Below are 21,516 nucleotides of genomic sequence, written 5' to 3'. Positions count from 1 at the left end.
TTGACCACAAGTTGAGAAACAATGCAGTAAATGATCTGGTGACAAATGATGACGCGTCGATGTTGTCAGTTACTGGGAAGTCGGATGTCAAGAACTTCCACAGAAAAGTGAGTTAGAATCTCAAGGGAAACCGTACCAGATTGCCTGGTTGAGTCACCATTATAAGGAAATGTGCCCATAATCAATCGCAAGTGTCTGCTTACTCATAGAATATGTTACAATGAACAGCAACATGAGTTTAATATGGAAGGTTAATTTATTTCCCCCACACCACGACCATATCCCCCCTCCAAACACAGCAATGGTCGATTGTTGATTCTCAGTCAGGGTGTTGGTCCCCAGGTTGATTCTCAGTCAGGGTGGTGGTCCCCAGGTTGATTCTCAGTCAGGGTGGTGGTCCCTGCTTCATAAGCAGTTGAAAACCCCTGATCTACACTGTAGAATCCTCAGTGTCAATTTAAATCTGGCATCTGCCAGTCAAACATTTGTCGAAAATAACTGATCTACAAGCTCACTATTTTATAGGTTCCAGCTCAGTGGCCTTGTGGTTAGAGTGTCCGCCCTGAAACTGGGAGGTCGGGGTTCGATCCCTGGCCGGGGTAATACCAAAGATTGTAAAAATGGGACCCAATGCCTCCCTGCTTGGCACTCAGCATCAAGGGTTGGATTGGGGGGTTACATCAACTACAAATGATTCTGGAGTGTGGTGCGGCTGCGGTTCACCGCTGCAAAGGGTCAAATGCTAAATTCATCACACCTGTAACTGATAAAATGCCATGCCAAGTTGCCAACCACGGTAGCACACAGCTCTGGACAGCTCAGTTAAGAGCTAAAGACGGATTCACTGTGACCTAGTTCTGAAGGGTCTAAAGGCATATTTATAGTCCAGTTTTCGGTGAAGAGATGACCACTGAACCGGTGGTTAGTAAAAACAGAGAGATGTGTTGTGTGCAGTGACTACCGCAACGTGACGTCATGTTGTCGTTTTCGGTGGTCACCTCTTCACCGAAAACGGGACTATGAATAGGCCTTGAGACGGACTCACCTAGGGTTCTGAAGGGTCTCTGCTGAGGAACCAGGGAGAAAAAGCCAGGCTTGAGGGCGTTTGTGATGATGATGTCAAAGAGCTCCTCAAAGTCCTTCCTGAAACGAGAAATATAGCAGAGCTAGGTTCAGTTCAGTGCTAACCACTTATAATAAAGCCTCATATACTTTGTTACACGACAGATTGCAAAAACAAATATGGCCAAATAGGGAGGCCACATGATAATGTGGTTGAAGCGGTGGTTCTCAAAGTGGGATGCAGGAACCCCCAGTGGTCCTTGAAGGTGTTCCACGGGGTAGCATAAGGAGGGACAGTTTACTTATACAGTAAGTTAGCTAAATGAGCAGTAAATGATGTATAAGAATGACTATTCAGATCATACAGTAGGTCACACTCTCCACCATTATCTCCCCAACTATAGTACAGACAGTTGGCTACACTCTGTTTGGGTGGACTGATTCATTTCCTTTGCTTTCCCAACATGTTTGAGAACCACAGAGTTAAAGGACAACGCTTGGACAGCGCCCAGATGCCCTTATGTAACATGTGTGCAAGTAAACTACTTATAAAAGCTAAACATTGTGTTTAATGAGGTGAGTAGAGACGGTAGAGAGGGGTTGAGGTATGGAATGCAAGAGGCATAATAACGGTAACATTTTGAGATAGCTGCAGCACACCCATAGCAGGCCTACACAGTAAAATAACTATCAAATTGATCAATTTGGTTCTTTTCTGTACACCGTCAGAGTTAAACTAACATAGTGAGGATTATACAGTGTACGTGGTAGGTGAATAACAGAATGCAGATGTCTGGCGTTGCATTACGTCTGCTCTTGTGGTGCCCACCTGTCGTCACCACGTGCAGGGAATTAATCATTTTCCTTCCCTTTTTCAGTTTTTTATGACTACACTCAACTACACTGTAAACTTGTTAGTATTAATGAAAAGCAAAATGTTACTTTGGTACAGGTTTGTACAAAATGTCCCAAATGGAATGGAAATAGGCTTTCTTGGATTCATCCTTTTATCAGACCTTTTATATTGTACTTCCCTGTGCTTGTCTATGGAAACTATTAATACAGTATTTAATCAATCAATCATCTTGCCATGATGTAACCAAAATGTATATTGGTGAGATATTTTCAATAGGTGCTCTGTTGAGCACCTTACAGTAAATAAACTATATATATACTGTATAAAGTGTAGTTGGGTTTTGTTATACCTTGCAACGTAAGTGAATGGGAAGGCTATTTTGGATTATCACACTTTAATCAATTATTATGAAATAATATGAAAATATTGCCAATATTTGGAGTTACATCATGATTAGCGAGACCAGAAACCACACAGGCTGGGCCAGGCTATGGAAAGGTAGACACACATACAACACATACAATCCTCTACCAAATTGCCAATTAACTTTATCTCTGAGTGTGTAATCATAAATCTTCAACAAAACAAAGCAAACGCGTTGGCTTGAGGGAAGGAAAGGATGCCAAGTCATGTTATCTGACTTTGCTTAGACAGTGAAAATGCGCTTGCGTAATCGACCCTCAACTTGTCTGTGCGTCCAAAATAAATGAAAATGAATTAATAGGCGTGTCAGTCGCTCGCCGTCTGAAAAGGCTCATAGAGTTGGCTCTGTACTTGGTCTGCTCTGGTTTCCTACATCAAATCACATCAAATCACCAGAAATAGCAGATCTACAGCACAAGCTCACAACACGTCCCGTTGCGACACTTTATGATCTTGTAGATTGGCTACTTCTGGCAAATGTTCCCTCCCAGAATTGGGCGTACTAGGGTTCAAGTGTGCACATCCAAGTCCATTGCATCCGTTTTTAAAGGTATGCTTCTGGACCACTTCTCATTCAATCAAAACATGTTCGGGTCTTCATTCAATGGATGCGGCATCAGACATCAGGCAACACGCTCCATCTTGTAATAAATCTGGACATCAGGACAGCAGCCGCACAGCATCCGTAGAGGAGTGTTGGCTGGAAGAGGCTTGTTAGACAGCTCTGGCTTTGGTACGTTACTTCTGACAGATGACTGTCACTGGCCCCCAGCCTGCTCAGCACACTGAGAGGACCCGAGCAGAGGGAAGCCTCCACTCTGATCTCACTCTCAAAACGGCAGAAGGGACAGTACAGGACAAAACAAAACCCGTGTTGTCAAGAGCTACCCAGTGCACTGGATGTGAGGCCCTGTTGACCCAACACCACATGTGCGCAGACACATGTGTATGCGTGTTTGTTCTTTGTTTGTCCTTGGGGCATTTAATAGTACTAGTGTTAGTAGTAGTAGTAGTATTAGTAGTAGTAGTAGTAGTCCCAGCACAAGTGGCACAAATTAATAGTCCTGTACTGTACATTCACTGCGGGCTCATTAGGACTATTTATTTTGGCTTTATTATTATTTCTTTAATTATTTCTTTCCAGGGAACTGAGGAAATGGAGGGCCAGCAGTAGGGAACATATTGACTTGAAGGAAATAATATTGACTTTGTCAATTTGAATGTCAATGTCTTGTAGTCGTTGTGTGGTTAATGCAATGTTTTTATGTTATAATAATAATACAGGAAATGGTAGAGTGCTCTTTCATAAAAACATTCAAGGGTGAGGTGCTGAGACATGTACTGTAGTCAAGATCAAGAGAGATCTAATAGGTTATTTCTGTCACTCACTCACACAGGTACAAGGAGAGGAATGCTGGTGGGACATGTTCCACAAAGACTGTGTTAACAATACAATAATAATCACACCAGAATAGGTACAAAAACCTCTTTATTCGGCTGACAACGTTTTGATCCTGTTGCGGGACTTCATCAGGTCATGTGAAGATCGAAATGCCTGCTAAAGGTAGAAGAGCAGGTATGGTAAAAAAAAAAAAAAAAGCAATGGAGAATGTGCAGAATAATCGTTGAATACAATTAGCACAGAAGGCTGAAATATACATCGATTTCACTTATCTATGTACATTTGCCAGGCTGCTAAATGACTCTGGTTTCCCTCCCACCCCTGCCCCCTAGGGAGTGTCACCGGACATGTTTTGCACTATTCCATAAACTCTGCACTTTATATTTATACTTCCTGCACGGTGTTGTATTTGTGTTGTTGTTGTCTTTTTCGTTATATGTGAAAAAAGGAATAAGAAATGCACACATGTCAAATGTCAAAGCAATTTCCTATGTGTTTTACACAATGGCAAATAAAGGTATCTGAATCTGAATTGTACAAGTAACATTTTGAGCAGCTGTTCACGTCAGATTGAATGCCGTTTGTGTCTTAATTTGTACTATACTGAATCCTGAGTGTTTCGCCCGAGGCTGGGTGACGAAGCATCAGACTCTAAGCTTCCTGGCTATGGGGACAAACATTTAAGAAAAAACAATAGCCCGTCATGCAGGAGCCTCATATAAGCAAGCTGACCCTCCTTCTAGGAACAAAGCGCCCTTGTGCCCAAAGCCACAAGCCGGCAAGATTCAGCCCGCCTCAATTTCCTCTTGGTGGCTATCACAACATAAATCTGCATCGGCTGACCTTGTAAACAGGGCCATATACGCTGATGCAGCTGGGCTCTCTGACGTGACGTGGCATGTCCTTGGGAGGTGATACATGCTGCGGGGTGAAAGGTCAATGGGAGGGGAGGGGGAGGCCAGGGGAAACAGCGGGAGGGAACAGGAGGAGAGGGAGGCCAACAACAGTATGACCAGGTGGCGCGCTGTTTGACAGGAAATGGCTAAGGGTGGGGGGTGTGGCGGGGGTCTGGGCCACAGACATCCCATGAGACTGTACTCTGGCAGTCAGAGCCAGCGACCCACCGCTGGGCCCCGCCGCCGCAGAGAGCACACCGCCATGTGGAGCAGGAGGGCTGCCTGCTGCAGAAGCAGTGCTACGTAATGTTAAATACTTAACCCCTTAAGGGGGTTAAGGAAACTCATTCTACAGATGCCTTCTTCTAAATTAGTAGTATCTCACACTATCAAGGTTTAAAAAAAATGTTCAGAAATAGCAGTACAAGCATGTATATCTGCTATTTTTGAATAGCCAAGGCAAAAAAATCGAAATGACACTGATGCTTTCCTGGTTTTAATTGGTTAAGCCCAGGCTAATACAGGGATTCAACAACCAGGAATTTGCACACTTATGTGTGATGATGACTAACAGCACAGTAATCACGCACCAAAACACGCTCCACCAGTGCAACCGCAACATCACCGGCTTACTTCCAACGTCGCACATATCGCTGTTCGATTGAGTGTGTAACAGGGTTTAGACAGGAATAATAAGCCCTGACCACAGTGTACACTGCATAGCATTGCCGTCGGCTGTATTAATGCCCTACTTCATATAATTATTGTTTTATGTGGTCAAGTCTGTCTGTGGGTTTTGTAACTACTAACCAATGTAAGAATTAACAAGAGCTACACCACCATTTTACCATTTCCTGAAAAGTAACGGCTCTGGACATATTGTACAAGGTTCCCACCCGACAGTGACGAAAGAGTCTGGGAGAGCAGTTAGTATACAGACTCTCCTCCAGGTCAACTCAAAGTCACAGCAGGCCAATAAGAAAGCTGCAGACAGCCCCGCTAGGACAGAAATACCTTCTGCACACTTTAACCTACATAGCGTTTGCTGTTTAAGCCGGGCTAGGGTAGGAAATAACAGGTACCCGTGCATGGCGTTGACAGGCCGGCCTGTTGTTTGGGCGAGCTGAACTGACGGTGCGAGAGGTGTGTAGCGTGTGTGTGCTACGATGCTGCTAACTCAAGGCAGACGAGTGAACTGGTGGGGGGTTTGACCGAAAGGAATGACTGATGGCATGTGAGAGCTCCAAGGAATGTTGGGAGTCGAAGGGGCGGGGGGGGTGGGGAAGGGGTGCAGGCCTGCACTGTACTAAGACTGTCTGCATGTGGTACGCTGTCCTAAATGAAATTTTCCAGACCGCTACATTATAATAAATCCTGTGTGTGTGTGTCTTTTATGGTAAGCGAAGTTAAATATCAAACCAGGCCTTCCTGCTTCAGTCAAAGCGGTAGCAGTCGCTTTATATATTCTATCGTTAAAAAAATAAAAGTCTTCATTTCAGGAAGTACATCACGTCCCTCTTTCCCCACCGAATCACCCTCATCTTTTCCCCCCAGTATTCCCTATTGATTTATAGACTAAATGACTTAAATACACAATCATAGAATAATTTATATACTAATGGTGTTTCCATATTATTATGATCAACATTTTAATAAACAGTCTAGCAGTTCATTTTAATGTGGGTAAAGCGGAGAGGGAAAGTAAAGTAAGTCACAGCCATAAGAGGGAGAAAACACACGGAGCACTTGTACGTCTCTCTGGATGTGTGATTTATAATGTGTAACTTTGTCACACTTAAGCAGACACTTGTGGCAGACACCCTTTCCCAACATTTCCCAATGTGCACAACATTTGAGTCGGTTCTGGCCTGGGTTCACCCATGGGATGACCGCTGTGTCCTAGGGTGTGTTAACATCATCCGAGTGGTTTCTCAGTTCACTATTTCCCAGAGTATGGGATGACCGCTGTGTCCTAGGGTGTGTTAACATCATCCGAGTGGTTTCTCTGTTCACCATTTCCCAGAGTATGGGATGGCCGTTGTGCCGCAGGGTGTGTTAACATCATTTGAGTGTGTTCTGGGTTCACTCATTCCCAGGGTGTACAGACAGTGCATCATGCGAGCGGGGTTATGGGTTCAGTGTCTTGCGGCTGCGCTCTGGTCAGACTCACCCCAGGATGTGGTCGCAGATGAGCCTGCAGTAGTCGCTGTGAGAACTGGTGATGAGCAGCAGGACCTTCCCGGCGCTCTTCATGCTGCGCAGCCAGCTCTTTACAGAGTCGGAGCAGGGCTGCAGGTACCGGCCGGGGTCCCTCTTCACGCTGGGGAAGTAGGTCCCTGTGTCGTCTGTGGGAACCAGACACACAGGCAACATATGTATAGGGTCAAATTGATTCATCTATAATCATGTTACAATTACATCATTTTCCAATGATTATTCGCTTGTCCAGTGTTTTTTTTTACAAAAAAAGACAGATAACACAAAATAAATCAAGTGGAAGAGATAAAAAGTGTGTACATAAAAGGTAAAATTCAATATAATACACATAAAAAGACAATAGAGTACATGAAGTTGTGAGCATTACTTAAAATAAGGAACATACTGTAAGTAAGACAATATTTCATTCAATCCTTCGGAAAGGCATTACGTATATTTAATGCTTTAAAAATATATACATTCTCAAAGATTTTCACAAACTTTCAAGAACAAAAAATAGCAGATCTACAAGAAGTGATGTGCTATGTGATATCTGTGCCAAGTGATATCTGCTATTCTTGAAATTGGGATGTAACCCATTTTAAACTGTTATAAAACTAAAATATTTTACAGCCTCAGAATGTTATTATTATGATATTAATATAATTATATTATATTATATACATGTGCTATTCTATATCGTCTTGACTCTTATCTTATTGTAACTCCTTGTATCATGTCAGTTATAATTGGAAGAGACTAGATTTTAAGGCAGACAAATAGGGATCAAAACAATAGTGTTCCAAAAGAGAATTCCACTCTGCAAGCCTGAGTGAACTCACAATGATTCTTGAGAAATAAAACTACAGGATGAGATTAGTTCTCAAATCGAACCCAAAACAGGCCTTCCGAGTGCACCAAAACGAATAATAAACAAAAGGGTTTGTAGACATCAAAGGACACATGCTCTCCATTTTTCCCTATCAAAAACAAGATGTTAGAGAGAGTGAGCCAAGCGTGATCAATGGCGGTTCCAGGATATTTCCCATAAGCAGCTTTGCGTATGTTAAGGGAGTCATATGGTGGACAGGCCTACTGTAAGTCAGGGGTTTTCAACTGAGTATGAACCAGGGACCACCACCCTGACTGAGAATCAACCTGGGGACCACCACCCTGACTGAGAATCAACCTGGGGATCACCACCCTGACTGAGAATCAACCTGGGGACCACCACCCTGACTGAGAATCAACCTGGGGACGACCACCCTGACTGAGAATCAACCTGGGGACGACCACCCTGACTGAGAATCAACCTGGGGACGACCACCCTGACTGAGAATCAACCTGGGGACCACCACCGTGACTGAGAATCAACCTGGGGACGACCACCCTGACTGAGAATCAATCTGGGGACGACCACCCTGACTGAGAATCAACCTGGGGACCATTGTTGTGTTGGGAGGGGGGATATGGTCGTGGTGTGGGGGAAAGAAATTAATCTTCCATATTAAACTCATGTGCTGTTCATTGTAATTTATTCTATGGCTCAGTAAGCAGACACTTGCGATTCATTATGGGCACATTTCCTTATAATGGTGACTCAACCAGGCAATCCGGTACAGTTTCCCTTGAGATTCTAACTCACTTTTCTGTGGAAGTTCTTGACATCCGTCTTCCCAGTAACTGACAACATCGATGCGTCATCATTTGTCACCAGATTATTTACTGCATTGTTTCTCAACTTGTGGTCAATACAATAAATTCAAATATGAATCTTCACTTTCCTACATTACTAAATGCATGGTCAGGGACCACATGCAACACCTTCACGGACCACCTGTTGAAAACCCATGCTGTAAGTGGATGCTGGCATATAGGATGTACCACACAGAGTTCCCACACCACCAGACAGCCAGCCAAGTGCCTTTCATCACAGCAGAACCATACTGCAGAGCTCGGCATGCTCAAGCCGCAGTTAAGACTTATTTGTGTGCCAGTGTATGAGGCACTAAAAATAGCAGCTCCACAAGCTCACAACGCTACAACGAGTTGTGAGCTTGTAGATCTGCTATTGTTGGTGCTTGACACCGCAATTTCTAACTCGGGGATGTAGGCCAAATCTGGAAGATGTATCAACTCTGGTTGTCTCCACCAGGCCGAAGGCATGTGGGGAGAGTATGTTTTGCACTCCGTCCGTCCGCGTGTCCGTCCGTGTGTGTGTCCGTGTGTCCGTGTGTGTGTCCGTGTGTCCGTGTGTCCGTGAACAGCTAATCTCGGCCACCGTTAACCCGGTCGATGCCATATTTTGCACACACACTCCCTGGATGCCAACCATGAACCTCTGCCCCAAACTTTCCAGAATGGCCTGTTATAGCGCCACCAGGAGGCCGCTTTGTGCAAAACAAGTTTTTGCACAGTACACCTACAGATTTTGTCCAAACATCACGCAAATTGGTACACAGTCTCTCTAGAGCCATTCAACGAAACGGGTCTTTCAGATTTATCAGACTCCATCCTGATTGGTTAAGATTGCCTTCCAAAGTTCACAGGAGTGCTCAGTTTCAAACAAAATGCCGCAAATCATGAACACATCGCGTGATTTCCGTGAAATTGTGCACCCACATTCCCACTAGGCCGAGGACGAAATGCCACATGAACAATTTCAACTCAGCCTCAAGGTGGCGCTATAACTGGCCGAAAAGTGTTTTTACCTCTAACTGCACGGATCTGTGGATAACCTGGTGGAGACCTGTGCCCGGAAGGGCACTTTTTCTAGTTCACCATGTGGTGGAAAGGCTTAGATTCTAAACTGTCCTATTTCTGGGCCGATTCATACTCCTATTTTACTGCTGTAGTGCCGACATTTTCAGTAGCACCGAAGAGCCGACTTTTTAGGCGCGATTCATATAAAGTCGGCTCTTCGGTGCTACTGAAAATTTCTGACGAGCCGAAATCATTTCGGCACTACAGCGGTAAAATAGGAGTATGAATTGGCCCTAAGACGGTACCCGCCCCCCCGAACCTCAAATGACGTCACACTACAGAGCCAAACTTTTATTAGGCTCTAAAATAGGAGTATGAATCGTGCCAAATTAATCCATCCACGGTTTTCCCCGCCAACATACTGGGGCTCCTCCTTGTGTGTGCAAGTAAATAATTGTCCACAGACATCCATCTGAACATATTAAAATAAATATTCAATGTGCTTTTAAATAACAGATGTACAACCTCGCAATGTGTCGCTGTGAGCTTGTAGATCAGCAATTTTCATTTGTGGTTGTTTTCATAGACCCATGGCCACTTGTTTCTCTTGCAAAACTGGCAACACAGCAAGAGAAAGAGGAACTTATGCACACACAAACGCAAAGACTTATGGGCTATAAGAAAAAGGTGGATAAAGAAAAGGATTGCAAACTCTGAAAAACATTATAGCCTATATATATTTAGATACAATAATTTATTTAGAGTATCGTCTTCACATAACGGCGAAGCACCACTATACTCTGCATTCTGCACTGCCTATCGCTAGATATAACCCATGGAGTACAGCTGACGCTCAAGTGATACCGTCGGTTTGTTGATAACAGACCGACAAATATGTAAATATTAACATTAACACGGCTAGCAATGCATCATGGCATTGCAAGACCCGAGATCTCCCGCATGGAAACCAAGCATCAAGAGGGAACCCCCCACCTTGACCACAGTTGATATGAGGCTTTTGGGCTTCAAGCTGAGCTACTCTGCTACGAGAAACCTGATCCGGGTCACGACACCAATGTAACACCCAAGTTTGGAACGTGGTTCTCCCGGGTGGGAAACCAAACATCTACCACTGGGGGTCAAGTATGTGTACCCCATGAGTATTATTTCCTCTGTTTTTCTTCACCCCCTGCTGAGTCTCAGATATCTGTCTGTAGGTACAGTATAGGGGGTAAAGGGCACCTTGGGGTCATGAATCCCACTTCTGCAGCACTGGAGAAGGGTTGCCCGCGCGTATATCTATTCTACAGTACGTCCGAGCATAGATATGGTAACGCGGAACGCCCCACCTGCCTCCGGGGCGTTACCACGTCTATGCTCAGACGTAGAAAAGATATACACGTTGCCCGCTCTTCAAAGGCCTCCTCAAGCTGCTTTTTCCTACATCCCGTGAGACAGAGCCTCACAAAGCACTGCAGCAAGCAGCCCAGACTGACTGCATGGAGCTATATATGGTGCACGTCAGATCTCTGTTTCACAACCCCCAGTTCATCACAGAACATGCCTCTTGGGCTGATGTTCCCAGCAATGCTTCGTGAATCTGAAAAACCTATGACAAATCTGTGTGTGTGTGTGTGTGTGTGTGTGTGTGTGTGTGTGTGTGTGGGTGGGTGGGGTGTACAAGGAGGGCCTGAGGATGTGTTGTGGAGGATGATTGGGACCAACGGTTGTCGAGGACCACAAATCTCTGCATCTGTCTGTGTCCCATTTAATGGCCATATACTGTAGATTGATCTCTGTATCTCTCTGTCTGTGTTTGTGATTATTATGGGGAAATTGTGTGACAATTGATGAAATGCTGAAAGGTGTCAATGTGTGACGAACTTGCATGCAAGGCAAGGTGCTACCACTTTATTACTCTTGATTTGATATTTTTGGGCATAGTGCTCCTCATTAAAATTCCCCCATAATACATTCTCTTCCACTAAGTGATTACAAAAATGATTGGCTTCTCAGCACTTCTGATGATGAGATGCACAGACTGAATATTAAACATGCCTCTGGCATCCAAGGATGCCAGAGATGAACCTCTGCCCCAAGTTTTTCCCATTGGCCACCACCAGGAGGTCGCTTTATGCTAAACACATTTTTTGACAGTACACTACAGATTTTGTCCAAACTTGGTACACACGTGGTGGGAAATAGGAAAAAGTACAAGAGTAATTTACGTATTCTTCGTAAATTAATGCCCTACTTCATCATACAACAGTGTCGCAGGAAAGTAGTGAAAATAGCCGTTCCACAAGCTTGTAGATCTTATATTTTGACCATGTCTGAACCTTTTCGTTCCATTTCTTGAAAAAAGGTTTCATATGAGGATGTCCACAGGACAGCGACGATATGAGAAGTGGCATTGCTTCTGTGACGAGTAGGAGAAAAGAGGGATTGGGAAAAACAAGGCGGGCAGCAGATTGAGTGGCGTGTATTCATCAGGCTAGTGGGATTCAGCCTGGTTTACACTTTGTCGTTTGACGGACGGAGTCCACTGCCGATCTACAAGCTCACAGCGTGTCACATCGCAATGTCTTGTGAGCTTGTATATTAAGGATCATCACCCGAGTCCTCACAGAAGGAGAGGGAGGAAATAGAAAGAGAGAAATAAGACAAGGAGGATAGAGGGAGAAAGAAACCTTCTGAAAGATTCAGAAAGTCAGACAAAGATTGAAACTGACCGATATATAGAAACATAGATGGTAAATTAAAATAGACTGATAACTGGGTATGTTGTCTCCTTTAAGAGCTGGAGTTCTGTTCAGAGACCTCTCCTGATCCCAGATCATGGACTCTAGTCCTGCTACTCATCCGAAACACACTGTGTAATTACAGTTCATCTTTACAGCTACAAACCATAACTTTTATGTCCTACTTGGGATTCGATCTCCAGTCTTCCACACACGAGACCACATGTCTACCCCTCAGTGAAATCCACACTTGTCCGGGGGCGATATTAATCTTATGACATTCAGACAGTACAACTCGTCAGTCAGTAACTGTCGAAGTGTAGGGAGACCACCTCCAACTCCTAATGGGCTAGTTATATTGGATTAACAAACTCTACCATACAGACTGGTTAGTAACATTTTATTTGTTAAAATTTGATATTTATTAGACAGTAAATGGTGGATTTCAAAATGGCACATGCTAATTAACAATCTTTCTCCCAATATATCATCTTTCTTTATGAATGATTTTATAATGATGATAATGATTTTATGCATACACCTGGCAGCAGAAAAGCCTTGGAAAGCTATCACACTGTTCCTCACAGGCAGGCATTCACATACTGTAGTCTGAGAATGAGAACGTGAAACATTTGAGCATGCTGCCCTCATGTGGTACAGTGAGTAAGTTACGTGAGGTAGGAAACAAAGATAATGGTAGAAACAGGCTTCCTCTGACAGTACTGCATTCTTACCAGCAGATGACGGCAAACACAAGGACAAATAAACACAGGTTCAAAAGAGGGATTCTGATTTAATCCAAAGCAACGAGTAAGCAGTTGAAAAGGTTCAAAAATGAGGGGAGGAAAGGGATGGTTTTCTAAATGTCCAGGGCTTACATTCAAACGTGCGCTCTCCACAGGTCATTTCAATTCAAGTTAACCCATTCTGACCTGAGATCAGATTCATACGAGGTTTCCACTGGACAACACACTGGTCTGATTAACCACTTTTTTCACCAGATTTCACCCATTTTCTACCTATCTTCATATGGTAATGCTCATTATAATGGTGCCATTTCTGTCTACTTTGTGGGTCTGCGTTTCAGAGTAGGACTTTGGACAGTTCAGAGATGCACCTACCAGTGACATCATCGATGGGGAATCCAAGTTAATAGAATCTGCCGGCTTTATATTCCTTGAAAGTTAGCATGCTTTAACGGAAGCCATTATTCTCACGTTGATTTTTAATGTTTTTAACTGCCTAACGATGAAGTCACTGGTAGGTGGGTTTCCACAGCTCTCCTATAGACAGAATAGAAAAAAAGCAGTGAGGACCAATTATATGAAGGTAGGTTGAAAATGGGTGAAGATGTTTAAGCTGAATTCAACCATTTTCAAGAAATAGCCGATCTACAAACTCACAATGCAGCAGATGTGATGTGGCCTTGTGGTTAGTGTCCGCCCTGAAACTGGGAGGTCGGGGGTTCGATCGCCAGCCGGGTCATACCAAAGACTGTAAAAATGGGACCCAATGCCTCCCTGCTTGGCACTCAGCATCAATGGGTTGGAGAGATCAGGGCTGAACTATAACGCTAAAACTATGATCTTAAATATGTCTGTAAACTATTGCAGTGGTCCCAAACATATACTGTATGAGACTACTCCTCAAGACTCCCCTCGAGTTGAGTGCGCCTTCTCTCGACGGACCTGATCAACAGAGAAGCATAGACTAACATGCCGTTAAGAATAAAGCAAAGTTACTTGATGAAGTTACTGATTAATTGAAAATGGAGGATCCCAATGTAAAAGGTCGTAGTGCTATTTTGGGTCTTTTAATCGTCTTAGCAGACCTTGTATTGAACTGTGCTTGAACTGTACCATCCATCCAACCATCTTCAACCGCTTATCCGTAGTCGGTTCGCAGGGACAACAAATCCACCAGAGGGCTCCAGCAGCTTCATTCTGGGGGGCCCCGAGGCGTTCCCGGCAGATTTTGGAATCATAATTCCTCCATCTCATCCTTCTTCTGCCCGGGGGTCTCCTTCCAGTGGAGCGTGCATCGAGGACCTCACTAGGGAGATGCTCGAGAGGCATCCTAACCAGATGCCCGAACCACCTAAGCTGGTTTTGGTTTTTTTTATCGCATCGCGATCGATGCTAATGCTAACATTAGCCGTTTATTTTTCTCTCAGTCTGAGAGGCCGGGAGACCGGATGTAAATGAGTAGTAATCCAGTCATGTCTGTTGGCAGAAGCTAACTACCTCCAATGACCACTAGGCGGCAGTCAGTGCAGTTAGCGGCAGAGTTAAAAATAATAAGCGAATATAACCAATTGTAGATCGTCTATTTGCGCTGTGCAACATGCTACCATAAAAGACAAGCTGGCTTCTATGCAATCCTAACCACCGAGGTATACTATTGGACCAACATGTCAATTATTTTCAAATATAGTGGGCAATCTGGGCATTATAAATGAACTGAGATGTTTCAATATTTCCACAGAAATGGAAACTAAATCAGTTATGCAATATACATAATTAATTAATTGGGCAGCCTCATTAGAGACCCAGGCCAACATTATAGAAAATTGTGAAAAAATCTCACTTGAAAGGGGTAAAAATACAGTATAAGAATCAAACAAGAATCAAGAGGGTGGGTGTACTTGTTACTAGTCATACAGGTACAAGACATAACAACATAAAACAACTGCATGCATGTGTGTCAAAACATTTTCACATACAATGACATTCCCAAAATAGGGAGGGCCAGGTTGACAGTGGTTAAGTGTCACAGTGATTCTCAACTCAGTGGCTTGCCAGTTACAGGGAGGAAAGGGCCTGTACGCCTGGCATGCGGGCTAGCTGGACGCTTGCCCAGCCGGTGAGAACAAACGTCGACCCAACACAGCCAATCTCACACACATCAAAGCGGCCCTGACAGGAAAACACAAATCAACAGTTGCAGTTGCAAATTAGGGCAGAGCACGGGAGCGTTTCACAAACAGCCACACCAAACTAGCACATTCATTTTCAAACAAAAGCTATGTGTGTTTATGACATTCCTAATTATGGTTAATCAGCTAAAATGATCTCATTGTCAACATAAGTAACATGAAGCGGATCTTAAAAGGAACACTATAATTGCGTTTTCTCTCCAGACAAACTGTTGCGAGTGTGGGGTATTTTTCCATGCACCTGCGTGAACCATGTGTGAGAAGACAGCCATCAGAGAGAGAGAGCCATCACGCCTGTGGATGTGCCATTTTTAGCCAACTGACCACAAAATGCGACGTGTCCCAATGTGACGTATGTCACATTTTTTTTTAATGTCGTTGGTCGATGACAGACGTGGAGAGTCTTCATTTTGGTGGCTAGTGAAAACAATAATGCTACGGTTCGATAAAACCCTATATGGACGGGGAGCATTTTAATGTACGGTCTCACCCGAGCCTCTTCCTACTGTATAGCATTGTGTCTAGTGTACTGTCAACATGTAGTGAAGCATTACAAAGATTTACGTGGGATAGAAATGTGGCTTTTATAGCTTTTTTGCTTGGGTTATGTTACAAGGACACAGTATGTGCTTTTTGCATTGTTTCAATGTAGCATCAACATCATACTGTACTCAATGTGACCATGGTACTGCTCCTTCTTGTGTGTGTGTGTGTGTGTGTGTGTGTGTGTGTGTGTGTGTGTGTGTGTGTGTGTGTGTGTGTGTGTGTGTGGCGCGCGCGCGCGCGTGCGCGTGCGTGTGCGTGTGTGTGTGTGTGTGTGTGTGTGTGTGTGCGTGGAGTGGGGGGGTGGGGGACAACGACTATCCACCACTAAGTTGAGGCACCAGTAGGAACCAGATATTATTAAATTATAAACCAGACACAGTTTATTGAGCCTTTGAAGTCAGGTGTCTCAACCATCACACCCATAAGCATCTGGTTCTGTCCAAAGAAAAGACTTGTGCTGTTTCATACCATATACACTTAAGAAAGTAAAGGGACAGTGAGATACAATGAGAACAATGGCTGCACAGAAAGAAAGGTATGGTGGTTTTGGTGCACACACACACATACAGTCTGTGTGACAGACACTGACGCCAGTTTCATAGTCACTATCCCGTTAGAGCTAAAGTGAGGACATTGCAATCTGTCATTATATAAAAACCATCGCTATATTTAGCCGAGATATCTTAGGAAAAGGAGAGTTGGGAGGATCTGTACTTCAGGATCTGATCCCAAGCGTAGCGTATCTTTAAAGTGATGTTGAACTACAGTAGAACCTTGGGCTGTGCAGCTACCTGGCCATGATATGTTACTGTAAGTTCAAATGTTGTCAATCATCTTCATCTGTTGGTCCCGTCCCGTGCTCCATTGTGAAAGGAGCGGGGAATCTCGTACATTGAGACCTGAGACCAGATTCTACAAATGTTTTAGAAATGTATATCAGTGGTTCTTAAACGATTTCATGTCAAGGACCCCAAACATCATATGAAATTGGCCACCGGCCCCCATAGGAAAATATTTTGTTCCTGGGACCCACCAGAAGCAAAGGTATGAGTTATAAACATTCACTGTGAAAGAATATATTCAAAGATTGTGGGCACATTTCAAGATCTTTCAAAAATAGCAGATCTACAAGTTCATAGTGCGGCACAGAGTGCCGCTGCCACGCTATGAGATTGTAGATCTGCTATTTTTCAATAGCCTTCAATAGCTAGTATTTTTTATAAAGTATAAAATAATGGTTAAATTGGTTAAAAGCTAAAGTGACACAGATGCGTTCCAGGTCAAAGGGTTAAAAATCACACTTTTAGTGCATAAATGCAAACGATGCAGATTCTGCCAATATCTCTAGTGCCACATAATGTCAGTGTAAACACAACACACAAGTAACGGTGATGATGACGCTCACATACTGTATGTGTACCAGTAGGCGAAATAGGCAAAACTAAATTAATATGGGACTATTGTTTTCTAGTACATTGGAACAATCTGCTTTGTTTGTGTTCATTTAGTTGCTAAAACCTGTTTTTGCTATGCATGAGAGTAAATGGAGAGAAATTCCAGCTCAACACCGCTCAACACACGAATTGAAGAATATGCACCTTCTCCAAGTATCATACCATTATTGGAAAGTGGCAACAACTGTCTAAAGTATACAAATAGCTTTGGAAGGTAAAAATAGTCGTGCCATTAAGTCAGATTAAAGATTATAGTTTATTACTGTGTAGGAGTTCATGCATCACAGTTAAATTGGGCTTCCTTATTTAAATGCATTTGCCTTTTAAGTCCTCAAATTGTAACTAACAAGGCTGAAATGTGCTTACTCGTGGGGTAACAATGAAAAAACTGTGGCAAGTCAAGCCAGGTTCGTTTAATCATAGTCATTGGCACTTATGGCAATAAATCACACTTCTGTCTCAAGATGCAATCTCCGCAAACAATGGCTTACCATCTGCCACGGGGGCATGCTGGGCTCAGAGTTTAACTGCAACTGCAGGAGTCGTGGCAGTGGATGTACACTACGGCCTGTGGGATGTGAGGAATTCATTTCTCACATTTCACAAGCTGAAAATATGTATACTATTTATGGCAACAATAAGGTTGAAATAAGGTGATGGAAGGAGTGCTGCAGACCTCTCAATCAAGGAACCTCAACACTGCCAAAACTCAACTGTGTACGGTCTTGGATAGAAGAGTCACATATACTGTACATTATTATGTGCTGTACTACTACTTAACTGAGAGAAACAGAACGACTACTACTGCTACCATAGAACACTTGAACACTGTTAGTGTTGGTTAGTTAGTGTTTCAATAGGAACACTGCACATCTGCATTTAGATCTATGGGAAAGCAATTAGGGTCGGAGATTGTGTACTGTCAAGCAAGAACAGTACAGTACATCAACAACTACATAGAGAGGGATATTATAGTAGGGTTGGAGTGCATAAACCCCTCATTACAAAGATGAATGCACTTTTGAGTTCATGGTGCACAGACCATAGCCACTGGTCTGTGGAAAAGCGTGAGATGGTCAGATGAGTCATCCTTTACCATATTCTTAGACACAAATGCTTGACCCCCCTTGTGAGGGTGGCTCTGTTATGCTGTGGGGACTTTTCCTCTGTTATGCTGTGGGGACATTTCCTCTGTTATGCTGTGGGGACATTTCCTCTGTTATGCTGTGGGGACATTTCCTCTGTTATGCTGTGGGGACATTTCTCTGTTATGCTGTGGGGACATTTCCTCTGTTATGCTGTGGGGACATTTCCTCTGTTATGCTGTGGGGACATTTCTCTGTTATGCTGTGGGGACATTTCTCTGTTATGCTGTGGGGACATTTCCTCTGTTATGCTGTGGGGACATTTCTCTGTTATGCTGTGGGGACATTTCTCTGTTATGCTGTGGGGACATTTCTCTGTTATGCTGTGGGGACATTTCTCTGTTATGCTGTGGGGACATTTCTCTGTTATGCTGTGGGGACATTTCTCTGTTATGCTGTGGGGACATTTCCTCTGTTATGCTGTGGGGACATTTCTCTGTTATGCTGTGGGGACATTTCCTCTGTTATGCTGTGGGGACATTTCCTCTGTTATGCTGTGGGGACATTTCTCTGTTATGCTGTGGGGACATTTCCTCTGTTATGCTGTGGGGACATTTCCTCTGTTATGCTGTGGGGACATTTCTCTGTTATGCTGTGGGGACATTTCTCTGTTATGCTGTGGGGACATTTCCTCTGTTATGCTGTGGGGACATTTCCTCTGTTATGCTGTGGGGACATTTCCTCTGTTTTTTTTTTTTAAAGATATTTTTTTGCGGCTTACGCCTTTTATTGATTTTTGAAGGGACAGACAGTAGGCTGACAGGAAACGGGAGAGAGATGGGGGGATGACATGCAGTAAAGGCCGTGTCGGGTCCGGGAGTCGAACCCGCGGCACACTGCGACTGGATTACCAGTCCGGTGCCCAGACCGTTACGCTACGGCCTGGGCCGACATTTCCTCTGTTATGCTGTGGGGACATTTCTCTGTTATGCTGTGGGGACATTTCTCTGTTATGCTGTGGGGACATTTCCTCTGTTATGCTGTGGGGACATTTCTCTGTTATGCTGTGGGGACATTTCCTCTGTTATGCTGTGGGGACATTTCTCTGTTATGCTGTGGGGACATTTCCTCTGTTATGCTGTGGGGACATTTCTCTGTTATGCTGTGGGGACATTTCCTCTGTTATGCTGTGGGGACATTTCCTCTGTTATGCTGTGGGGACACATTTCCCTGTCAGGATTTGGGTCCACTTAGTGGGAAGGATCCCTGCAAATCAATACAAAGTCAAGTTTCTACCCGGATGGGAGTGGTGCAGTGGTCTCATCCTGATGGGCCCTATCCACAGGGTATAATAGGTCATTGGATGGTTTGATGAGTATGAAATATAATATGGCCTTCGTTGTCACCAGATCTCAACCTTCATTATACTGGGAGGTTTTATACATACATGATGACAGCACTCTCTACTACCATCATCAAAACAACAGGGAATATCTTGTTAGAATGGTGTTTTATCAGAGCCTTGCCCTTGTGCAATTTATGTCAAGGCACAATTAAACTGTTCTGGTGGCCCCTGGCCCAACACAAACAAGTATTTTGTCACCCGTTGATGGGTATGTATGTATGTATATTTTAAATATAACGACATCACAAATGAATTACTTCGCCTCACACCTACAGTGAGAGTGCGGTGCACTATTAAAGTTTCATTAATTAGGGGTAGTAGCCGCAGCTGGTGGCACTAACTTGAATTGAACTGTCCTTGTTAACAGATACTTTCATTTGAGTACAAATGTTGCACACTTTGCAAGTATTGTTTTAGATATCACAATCCTTTCAATGCCTCATCCCTCATGATTACAAATGTTTTAAGTCAGAGAAAGATAGACAGTTGTAAAAAGTAGTGTTTCAAGTCAACATTACCATTCAGGTATATATTGTCTATGGGTGTTTTAGTTGACTTTTCTTGTTTTAATAGTTCATGTTTTTCTTTTTGTAATGTGTCTTTGAGTAGGCTATCTATATTAGAGCTCGATAAGATTGACGTATTATTATTATTAAATTATTTTTTACAGTGGAGGTTGGACACATACTGGTCCTGCTATTCACAGCCCTCCATGTGAGCACTTTCCTTCCTATCTAAAGTCTTGCTCTTGCTCTCAGTTCACCCCAGCCATGAGCCCAGAAGGTGTTAGAACATAAGTCATCATGACTTCTTTCAGCACAGTGCCTCCTGTTGTAGTTAGAGGTGGAAGGTCCTGGAGGATGTTGTAGACTGTGATAATAACCATGGTTTACTTGGCATTTAGCCCAAGACCAACCTCGGCACACACTCTGGTCAAGAGCTCCTGTGCCTGCTCCACATGGTCAGATAGCAAGCAGATGTCAACCACAAACTCATGTGAAAAATTACCCTCTGACAATAGCAGATTGCGATGCAACTGTGAGCATGTAGATCGGCTATTTTCGACAAAGTATAAATGGGACTTGATTTTCAATGAGAGGGAAGTAGGGAGCAATAACCGGCAGCATGGCAAGCGGGGCAGTAAACAGGTTTATTACCGTTAAAGTATCTTCTTCATGCGTGCCTCACACACCACTGCCCAGTACCCAGTGCCCACCAGTCTGCTCACCAGTTGAATCATCGTTAACTTTACACACTATACAGTTGTGGGCATTCATGACTAAATTGAGCCATCAGTGGCAGACGGCATAACAATGTTCCGTTTGTTACAGGACTATTAAAAATGCAGAATGTATTTACTTGCACTCTGTGATTTCATTCATAGAACTTTATAAGCAATTATAATGTAGTTCCCTGGCCATTTTATGAGAGTGCCTTTGCGTGGCAAAATAGTGTGAGAAGGGGTGTATTGTTAAACGTTGTCTACATGATACATTTATAAATCCTTGTGTAGCTCAGGAGGGAGACGGTCAGGGTTATGAGTTCCACTTCCACTGAGGCCACCAAACAACACCCACGCAATTTCTCATCTATTCCTATCCTTTTCATTTCGTCTGCCTCTCAAAGACCGGATAGTAATTGAATATCGTGTCTAAAAAGGTGCTGTAAGAGCAGTTACAGTTCACCACAAAATTGAGCCCTATGCCTGTCAACCATCAACCTTTAGTGATGATGACAGTGCTGTCTTTAACTCTGTCGATTCAAATGTGACTTTGACAGTGCGCAGCCCTGGCGGCATCATTGTAATACTGC

The 21,516-nt window shown here is 43.6% G+C and overlaps 1 protein-coding gene across 1 annotated transcript in view; it reads right to left on the bottom strand.

The window, feature by feature from the left end:
• Positions 1-21,516, bottom strand: part of nt5dc1 (5'-nucleotidase domain containing 1) — an 80,896-nt gene that overhangs the window by 24,023 nt on the left and 35,357 nt on the right. Inside the window, exons 7-8 of the mRNA XM_083791048.1 lie at positions 6,810-6,984; positions 1,046-1,143 (exon numbers count right to left, since the gene is read on the bottom strand). Coding sequence (XP_083647174.1) covers positions 1,046-1,143; positions 6,810-6,984 — 273 coding nt within the window. The remainder of the gene's footprint in view (positions 1-1,045; positions 1,144-6,809; positions 6,985-21,516) is intronic.

This window comes from Protomyctophum parallelum (genome assembly GCF_964188405.1).
Source record: "Protomyctophum parallelum genome assembly, chromosome: 19".
Taxonomy (NCBI): Eukaryota; Metazoa; Chordata; class Actinopteri; order Myctophiformes; family Myctophidae; genus Protomyctophum; species Protomyctophum parallelum.
This window is presented reverse-complemented; position numbering and strand designations above follow the sequence as displayed.